We start from the raw sequence: 10506 nt of genomic DNA on the forward strand, positions 1-10506 counted from the left end.
GAGAATGATCTGGGCTATCAAATATCTCGGATATCAATCTAAATCCCGGCAACAAAGACAGAGGATCTTTCATGTGAAAGACTTGAATACAGAATCATGATTTACTTTTTCAGGACACAGAAGTATTGATCTTTGTAGCAGGTGAAAATGTAGATATCAGTGTTTCCCTTTCGCTGTCTCTGTGTGATTCAATCCATATCCCTCAAACTGGTTTAGTGAAGAAAGCAACGAAAGGGATCCAAACACTTATACTGTGTCTTATTGATCACTGATTAGTAAAACTATTGTAATCAAGGTGGTAACCCTCCCCACGTCCATCCCCTCATTATGACTCCCTGCATGTATCAATGTTACCTAAAGATCGTGAGGAGGTGATTCAGCCTCTGGGAGCTCCAGGGAAACATCCCACACAATATGAAGCCGATTGCACACGAGGCACGTCTGTCTATCAGCCTTTTGGTCCACATCTGTCAGCACTACATAGCACCCTGATAAGATTCATTCTTCCTCCATGTCGCTGCTGTTCACTTTCTCATCGTGCTCCTATAGATTTTAAGACTGAACATCGGCTCAATCTACACTCCATTATGGCATATGGATAAGAGGGAGAGACGGAGAGGGAGTGTGATGGCAATGACACAGGAGCTATAAACTCTGCTTATTGAGATGGCCAACATCGCGACATGAAACTGCTTATCAGCAGAGGGAGGCCTGGCAGTGGAGGGATCGAACGCACATCTACCCTATGTCCACTCATCAAAAGGCAAAGCTCACTCCCCTCTGGGACGTTACACACCAATTACCTTCACACAGAGACATTCACACAAAGAAAGAGTGCTGGCAGTAACCCTTGGGTTGGTGCCAGGAGATGGAAACAAACTGAGAAGAATCTCTGTTGTTGTAAATTTATATAAAGAGATCATTCTCACATTAGCATAGACTTCAGTTATTAAAGAGTTGTAAAGAAAAATATGCAGCTGAAAATTAAAGTTCTGCACAGTTAACTCTGCTGCATACAGAATGATTATCAGCAACAATGCATTAAACGTACAGAAAGAAAGAAAGAAAGAAAGAAAGAAAGAAAGAAAGAAAGACAGACAGAAAGAAAGAAAGAAAGAAAGAGAGACAGACAGACAGACAGACAGACAGACAGACAGAAAGAAAGTAAGAAAGAAAGAAAGAAAGAAAGAAAGAAAGAAAGAAATAAAGAAAGAAAGAAAGAATGTGACAACTCCAAATCAGACAAGACAATCAGAATATGTTACACTGACCATGGTCCATGTGTGTGTGTGTGTGTGTGTGTGTGTGTGTGTGTGTGTGTGTGTGTGCGTGCACATGTGTGTGCATGTGTACGTGGCTGAATGCAACATTCATTGGTATGCACTGACATGGAGACAAAGCTGGGGTGCTCATTACAGCAGACATCAAGGTGATCCGTTGACTTAAGTCTACCCTAAACACATGCATGCACACACCCTCATACACACACACACACACACACACGCACACTTGCATCTTTTTATGATATTTGCACTATATATCCTACTGTTACAACAAAGCACAGCAGGGATCTCCTATGACATCATGTTAATAAGCCTGTCCTGGCTGTAAAAGCAAAAATTCCCTCTCCAACCAGGGAAACACACATTCTCAAAAATCCGCAGCAAAGGACGAAGTGAGAGATTGAGCTGTATCAGTGACAGCAAGGAGAGAGGACCAGTGGCAAAAGTTAAGGATATGTGACAGCTCCAGCCCATGCTGCCTGACAGCAGACAGCTTCATTTAGCAGAGTGAGCACACACTTCTGCAAAATAGACTGTTACTGTCGCTGTGTCATACTCTGACAACTTTGTCATCCCAGTGTACTCATGTTGTAGACATTTTGTCTGATATATTAATAGGGGCTTAAATAGAGGCATGGTGTTCTCTCTGTGAATGTAATGACTTGTCAGCCCCCTAAAGTGTTTACTTCAATTTAACTTCAAACTTCACCTCACAATAAGCTTTTATGAATCGTACTTATGGTGATTTCTTGGATTTTCCCTGCCCTTTTTGCACCTAATCATAGATCTATTCATTTTAAATCTCCTTACTCTCCTGACAACTCCTTCCACTTTGCTCATTTAGCTCCCTCACCAGTTCATTTTCCACTTTTCCATCACAAAAGGCTTCCACTTGTAAGAAGATTCTGTCTTTCTGTCATGAAAAGGCACATATCCTCGCTTCTGGACAAAAAGGAAAACTAAGCAGCTGCTTAACAGTGGAGGACAGAGGAGAGGATGCAAAGCATGCAGACGGAATCCACTCCACCTACCGTTGAAGCCGCTGAAGTTTCCCCAGTCGAGCAGGGAGCTGTTGAAGGGGGAAAGCGAGGCGTTGAAGAAGGGATCAGTGCTGTTGGTCGGGTTTCGGATGGTGTCAGTGAACAGGTTCATCTGCAGCAGGGTCTTGATCAGATAACGCAGCATCTTTGCCGCACAGAGGGAGCTGCACTCCCCCTCTCTCTCCCTCTCTCTTTCTCCTTCTCTCTGATTCCCTTTCCTTTCAAAAGTGTCCTCCCCTCACTCTTTTTGCTCCTCGGTAGGTATTAAACAGATGTCCTCTTCATCTCAAGATGTAAAAAATAATTGAAGAGTCTTTCTAAAATTGAAAAACAGAGGAATCTTGATGAAAAGGAGTTTAAAAGGAGTGAAGCTTAGTTCATTAATCGTCAGTAGGTGTCAGGTTGGCCAGGGGGCCCCTCTCTGTTATTCGTTCCACTCCCGTTCCAAGCATCGGATTGTTCCTTCCTCCTTGTTTCTTTTGTTCTGGGATCACATAACTTCACACGCTGTCTGCCACCACACAAAAACACACTCGCCGGTGTAAAAGAATCCAGCAATGTGATGATGACCCCTTTGGATTTGCTGCACTCCTCTCTCCAACCCCTCCCTCTGGCTCCTCCTGTGTCCCTCCCTCCCTCTCTCTCTCTCTCTGCCTCCCTCCCTCCCTCCCTCTCTCTCTCTCTGTGTGATGGGGTCCCGGGGGGTCCAGGAGAGAGAGTGAGAGCAGGTGCTGTTGGCAATAAATGTTTAATTATTAGATTAATAACCATCCCAAGAGGCTCAGAATTTGGGGTGGTGGAGCAAACGGGGAGAATATACTAACTGTCACTGTCTTTACCATAAACACCACACACGTGGTGTTTTCACATGTGCACATATGTACCGGTGTTAGACAAACAAACATGGGACAAGCCAAACTCCTGCTGTTTGCTTGTCACTGCGTTAAAAGCAGAAGTCAGTTTTTGATATCTGATGGTTCCCTGCTGTTCACACTCAGTGACAATAAATTGCATGAAAATATCTCAGGGAAAAACATTTTGTATCAGTGGGACATTTTCCAAATCTTCCTACTCCATTTTTTCAGCCTCACAAACTGCAGTTGAATTAGAAGAGGCTGTGTCTGCAAATTACGGTCATGGTTGGTTGATTGGGGCCAACAGCCTCTGCGACAAAGCAAGATTTTCTGTTGTTTGAATTCAATACTAATTCACAAACATCACAGGCTTTTAATGCAAGAAAATTCCTAAATGTCAAAGTAGTTGCTTATTAGAGCCAGTATATTATTTTCACATACATACAGGAGAATAACAGAAGATAGATATGAAACAATGCAGCAGTATAAGTAATATGAGGTGTGATCTTCTTATCTTATGTATAGTGTGTAAAGTGTTTTGGTGATTTTGCCAGCCCTGCTCAAATTTGCATGCATTCATTAAATGTGCACGTGTGTGTGTGTGTGTGTGTGTGTGTGTGTGTGTGTGTGTGTGTGTGTGTGTGTGTGTGTGTGTGTATGTGTGTGTGTGTGGGAGTGAAACAAATATCCCTACATGCCTTCAATCATGTTGAAGTATGCTATAGCCCTGATGCAAAGGCTGCATATCATCATTGACTTCCATGTTCATTCATAGCACTTTGGTCACATGTGGCAGTGGGACACCCCGCTGACAGCCACAGTGTGACTCCTATTAGCAGTCCCCGTCCCCCATCAGGACCCTGTCCTCCTGCTCCATCACTGTAACAATGGGAGCTATCCTGGCGACAAAGTTGCCGTGACGACCCCCATCCAGCACCCCAGTCTCGGGGTCTTTTCCTGCCCCTCATTTTAGGGGGATCTTCAATTCATGGGGCATTTGTGCCAGCTACATACACACAAGGAGGCACTAATGGGTGTACAATATGGGCACGGTGGGGTTGGAGGGCAAGTTGGGTAAGATCAATAGCCACTCACAGGCCGGGATGTATTTGGGATTCATGGGAATGTCTTGTCGGCCCGTTTGAACCAGTTGAGGTGGAGCTGCTGTAAAGTGTTTCAGGAATTACTTGAAGATAAAAGGTCATTGAGTGTGTGGTGCATGTAGATGGACAAATGTCTGACTGACTGAGTTTCCTCTTCACTGACGAACAAAATTCTCACACACTCACACACATACACTCTAATTCCTCAATCAATCTCCTCAAGAGACTTTCCACCTCCGCAGCCTGGTCTCTTGCTGCCTGATTAACAGTCAAAGAGAGAAACATCTTGCTGTACACCATTTGGAGTCTGGTTAGTTTGTGTGGAAAAAGTATGTCAGGTGAGGGAAAAAGTAGTCTGTACAAGTAGGTCACACTGGTGAGAACATTAACCAAGCCAAAGTGTTGACCTGACTATCTGCTTTTGACTTTATTGTCAATTTAGACAATTTATCAAAGAGAGATTTTCACAGTACTGCCATCACATCATAATGATACATTGGGAGACACCTTGAAAACAACAAATCAGAACTCGCATATGAAGGTAATGTTGTTGCAATTATCGTCAACACCAAATTGCCTTTTTATTTCTGTCATAAACTAGCCGTAATGAGGCAGTACTGAAGTGCCACTACAAAGATATGTGCAGTTATCTGGGAATGATTGCATGCTCGCTGCTTTCTCTCCTCAGCTACTCGTTATTCTGAGTAATGATTCTCCTCAGCCATGTAATCTGCCATCATGAGGATCATGTTCTTGTTGTGCATCATCAAATCTGCTGTGTAACCACAGCACATGTTGAAAATGTAATTTCCATTAAATATATAGATTTCAAGTCTAGCTTTTGCCTCTTATTGAATATTCTGACAGTTATATGGAGTTGTATGTGCCAGCATGTTCAGTTATCATGTCCATCATGCCAAGGCAATCAAATGTGGTTGTTGAAGCAGGCACCACCTCGGAGCATCCAAAACAACTTTGTGCTACCTCAACGACAAGCCACTAACTCTGAGATAAGACACAGAAACAATATGTGTTTCATATGTGTTGAAATTGAGTTTGCAGTATGAGCTCAAAGACATTACTGACTTCGACTAAGAGCACATGAGCATTACGAAATCAAATGAAATCCATATCATTTGTTAGTCCTCTGTAAAAGTTGCTCCAGTGGCAGAGGTAGTGCTACTGGTTGAATAACACACTTCTATTTACAGTAGCAATAGGAGTAGTGGCTTGTTAAAGTAATGTTATTGTTCCTCGCTGCTGTTGCCAAGTGCTTGCTCATGAAGGAATGCTGGGCTTCTTTAAATGCTCTATATGTGAAGTAGATAACCATTGTGGTTTGGCATTATATAAATGAAGTTGAATTGAATTGAATTGAGTTGAATTGAATAACACTAGCAGTAGTGGTTAAGTCTGAGTGTTTGTATTAATTACATTATAGTACTTTAACTAACATTTTTACTGCTACAACTCGTTATCGTATCCACTACCATTACTGGTAGAAGCTACTATGATGTATCAGCAAAATCTATATATTTAGTTACAATGTATATTATTTCATTGAACACAAAATGTTGTTATAGTTTATTCTAGACTAGTTTATATCTGCTTGGTGCTTTATGTGTTGTATGTGACCTTTTCATGCCCTCCTGTCACTGACATAAGGACCTTGTATTGAAACCATGAAACCAAATTTCATGCAAATCCATCAAACAGGGCGATGAATGGTGACAGACTGGGTGTGTTTTGCCTTTCACGCTAATGTTAATGCAGAGAAGGATGCAGATGGGTCATTAATGTCAACATCCTGTTGGATCGATGGACTTGGCACTCTGTGACATTCGTTTTGGTTTTTAAAAGGCACATTAATGTCTGACAAATGGAAACATTTGAAGTGAAATACTTGTATAGGGGCTTGAGTCAACACTTGTAGCTATATACATCACATTCACCAAATTCATCCATGAGTCTATGATCTTACCAACACACAACTTGTTCTGGAAGAAGTGTAAGCTACAAAACAGCTGTAAGCAGTGTGCTGTAAAATAAAGGCTAAAAAGATTACATAGTGAAATGTCAGCAGTTACACAGGCCAGCCAAGCTTGTGACCCCTTTATACTGCATTTTTGTAAGTAAAATGCTACACAAGCTATTGGCTCCAACTCTCTATTAAGCAAACTCACCTGATTCAGCTAATTAGGTGTTGGTTGCGCAGAGAGAGATGGAAAACAGTGCTGTGGTAGCTAATCAAGGACTGAGTCTGAGACTGAATCACTGAACTGAACTTTAAATCATAAGCATTAACAATCGCTATCATCAGCATAATGTGCACGTACATCAAATGAGACGTTATGTAACAGTCACCCTGTCTTTTACATGAATTACATAATTATATCTTATGTATGTGATATCTGGTGTCAGGAGATTTTAACTTCCACAATGCATTTGACTTTTATCTCCTTCTTTCTATTAACATACACTTCATTTATCTCCTTTTTAGTTTAGCCGTAATTAAAGGCCGCCCTGAATTAAAGACTGCTTTCTTTTTCTCATATCTTAATTTATATGATATGAGTTTACACGAACACTCTGCTTTTCTGTACTTTTACATGTTGGCTCTGCTCAGTGGTTAGACAGTCGGTGCAGTTAAAATGAAGTGCCTTGCTCATGGGCTCTCCAATAATCTTTTAGTAAAGGGAGAACAATTTTCAAAAATGTTAAAATGTAAATCGTGATTAATTTTGACTGTTACTGTGGCGACGACTTGAATTTGGTTTCACGTTTGTGATTTTCAAAGCAGTGTTGCTTTATTGATCACAAAGGGAGATTAACATCCAAGGGAGAAGTCAGCGCTTAACATTGTTGAAAGTGCATCTTTAATGAATGAGCTGTATCATTACATGTTCTAAAGCTACCACCGTTTCACATTCATTAATCTTTAATAGAACAAACTCCACCATCTCATGCATGTTTTATGAATCTCACTGTTTTTGCACCTTTACACACAAGAGTACTTTCATTCTCAAAACTACATATCCATGCATCAGGATTATTGTACAGCAGATTGTGCTGATCGTCAGGGCTTCTACGAGCTGTGGATGTTGTGCTTTACCTTTTGTTCCCTAACAAAAGGCTGTGCAGGGTAATGGGTGCACAACACAGCCAGATGTCCTGTACCATCATGTAATGTCCAAAGAAAACTTTACCCCCTGTATGCATCTCATTTTGGCAGCTCATTGTCACGTCGGCTGGGTTGCCTGTCAGCATAATGACAGGGTGTGGATCCTATTTCCCTGAATGAGTGTCAGCTAGGATGAAGAGTGGTTAATGTATGACTTCTCTTGAATAGCGAGACGTGACTGCTGCCAGCACCTGCAGTGAGACGGGCATCAGAAAGGTAGATGCCAAACGGCACTGGGGTGGAACATCTGTGCCCGGGCTGCTTATGTGCACTTCTGGTGTCTGCTGCTGCTGCAGTTTGCCCCCTTGGGAACATCTGAGCGGGGGCAAAGACAGCCCGATATGTCCCGAACCCTTCTCTCCCAGCTGGAGAGAGCAGGGCCAAGGCAGGCACGCAGCCAGATCCAGAGACTCAACCAGACTGCAGGTGTATGATAGAACCCCCCCTCTCCTCTTGTATTCTTTCCTTCTAAACCAATACATCCAGGGAATGATGTGGCAGTAATTGGGGGTGTTTTTGGCAATAAATATGTGCTACTGACCTGCACTGCTGAGCAGTTGGCAAGGTCCGTCATTAGAGCTGTGTGGTGGCAACTGCCCATATGCCAAAGTGCCATAATTGCAGGATTTTTTTTCTATACATTTAGTGTGCAGGCCAGAAGGACAAGCCCCCCTGAACAAAATGGCCACTGTTTCCCTCTGGGGTGTCCAATCATGCCTCTCACAAACTAGCTCTACGGGAAACCCTGCAGCTGATTTCCTCCTTTCTTCAATTGGCTTCATAGCTTACTCAACTTCAAAGCCAGCTTCAAAGCGTGTGGAGTGGTGCTATCATAGCTGAAACCCAGACAACCAAAGCTCTTCAAGGACAAGAGAAATCCTTAAGTGGCATCAAATATCTATTTCTCCACATCGACAGTCATATAGCAGGCAGGTTAACTGGCAGTGACAGGCCCAATATGCTTTATTCATGGGATTATCTGATCTCTTGTGGCCTAAGTTACATGTGGGGCCACAAGGGGAGGAAGTTAAACAAAGCAGGGGCCGCACCCCACGGCCAAACAAACTAAACCCTAAGCAAACTCAGGGTAATTGCACAACAAAAGCACAATTAGCCATGACCTCATGGATATTAAGGAGGAAAATATGGACCTGTCATTTATCTCCATTGGACATTTGCATCTCATGAATTCACCTCCACACGTCCATTCATATCAATTTCACTCAATTCTTGTTTTCAGGAAATTTTATTTTCAGATGAATGCAGATAAATGCAAAGCGGTTATTTAAATATGCATTACTATTCTAAACTGCCCCACCCCCCAGTCGAAGGTGGTAATTTTACTAAGCAGCAGACTGCGTGTGTCTACTGCAGGTTGGAGTCCTCCAGTCCCATGGAGAGGCACTGCCATTTTCAAGTGCTTGTTGAGGACTGACCCTTTGTACCTCGCTGCAGCAAGACTTTGATGTGACTTGACTGGAAAAAGACCTTTACGCTAGTCTGCGAGATTGGTTCGCATTCCCACAATCAGTGTGTGTGGACCTTCGAAACACTGGAGTTCATTCCAATCAGCGTTGGAGAGAGAAAATATTGCGGTGCAAGAGTGAAGAGGTCGGCGTCATATTGATTGGAACTAAAAAAGATGAGTTATTTGTCAGCCGCAGAATTTGAAAGAAGAGAGAACTTTGAGCTTGATTGCTTTCCCACAGTGCTTCGCACAGTGGACAGCAAACTTCAAAGTGGCCACAATTCCAGCAGGGAAAAATCAATTGAAAGCACCAATCACAGCTTAATAACCAAGACTCACCTGAAGAGACTTAGTCCATTTCTGCTGCCATTCTCCTCAGCACATTATCTGACCAATCCAAAATTGCATGAAAACTGATATTTTATTTAAGTTGATGTGTGTTTGTAAGTTGATGCATAACAATTTGATAAATTGTTTCAAATATGCTGACAAACTAAGAAAACAAAGTACTTGGCAGATGTTACCCACATTTCTGAAGGTCCTCTTGAGTTAGATGCTTTCATGAGGTCATCATTTGGTGACCCATTCAAACCTTTGGAAACAGCACAGGCGATATTGCGGCTCCACTGGCTCAAAATGCCTGTCACCAAAAAAAAAATCAAATGGGATTAAAATGGCCAAACACTTGTGACTCCTGGTGTGTGTTTACCTCTTGTTTTATTTTTGGGAATGGTACCACACTAAAAAATCTGTATAATGCTCAATTATAACAAACAATATATAATATAGAGGGTAATTAGACAGACAAATAGATTAGTTAAAATCAGTTGTACAGCAACATTTGTTGTTAGTACTGATGCCCCACTTTTTCTTTTTCTTTTTCTTGCATTTTTCTTGTTATACTGTTCATGTAATCTTTGTGATATAGAGAATTTAATGAAAATCACTTCAGGGGGCATTTAGGACCAGTATGCCCTCCAAGCATAAGCTGTGCGTGCAATTTTACACACTTTCCATTCATCTTATCAGAGAATTATGAGAGAATTTCAGCTGATTAAGTTTTTTCTGCAGGCAGATGTTAAATGTAAATGTTTTCCCAAACTTAATGATTTCAGCCTGTGCTTAACAAAATGAAACTCATTCGTCATTAAACCTCTATACGCTCGTACTTGAGGTGTGTGTTGCCTAAAATGCCCGCATATGATGCAAAAACAACTGCATCACGCACGGCCAGCCACAACCACGCCTCTTTCCTAAGTGCCACTGCAGGCCAGCCAGCTGGGTCCCCCTCCAGTCCCTCCATCCTCTGGCTTTTCCCTCTCTGCAGGGTTGATGAGGCGGCTACAGTAACAGGTAGCCTCCCCAGGTGCTGGGACCTCCTCCTGGATCACTAAGCTATTGCACACCATCCTGACAAAGCTGAGCTTAATTGGCCAAAGGGGGTGGGCTACCACTGGCCAATAATGAGCCATGGTGAGAGTAATGTCATAGCATAGATAGATGTGGGGGTCCAAAGTCTTTTTTTGGGGATGGTGAATTATGGATTTTAACCATCTGGCCGTGCAGGAGGGGTAGGA

The 10506-nt window shown here is 42.3% G+C and overlaps 1 protein-coding gene across 1 annotated transcript in view; it reads right to left on the reverse strand.

Annotated features, from left to right (window-relative positions):
* robo3 (roundabout, axon guidance receptor, homolog 3 (Drosophila)) overlaps positions 1-2468 on the reverse strand; it is a 137962-nt gene extending 135494 nt beyond the window's left edge. Inside the window, exon 1 of the mRNA XM_076161282.1 lies at positions 2315-2468. Coding sequence (XP_076017397.1) covers positions 2315-2468 — 154 coding nt within the window. The remainder of the gene's footprint in view (positions 1-2314) is intronic.
* Positions 2469-10506: the final 8038 nt, after the last annotated feature.

Source organism: Genypterus blacodes, unplaced genomic scaffold (genome assembly GCF_046128005.1).
Source record: "Genypterus blacodes isolate CSIRO-AG114 ecotype Tasmania unplaced genomic scaffold, CSIRO-AGI_Gbla_v1 ptg000111l_1, whole genome shotgun sequence".
NCBI lineage: Eukaryota > Metazoa > Chordata > Actinopteri > Ophidiiformes > Ophidiidae > Genypterus > Genypterus blacodes.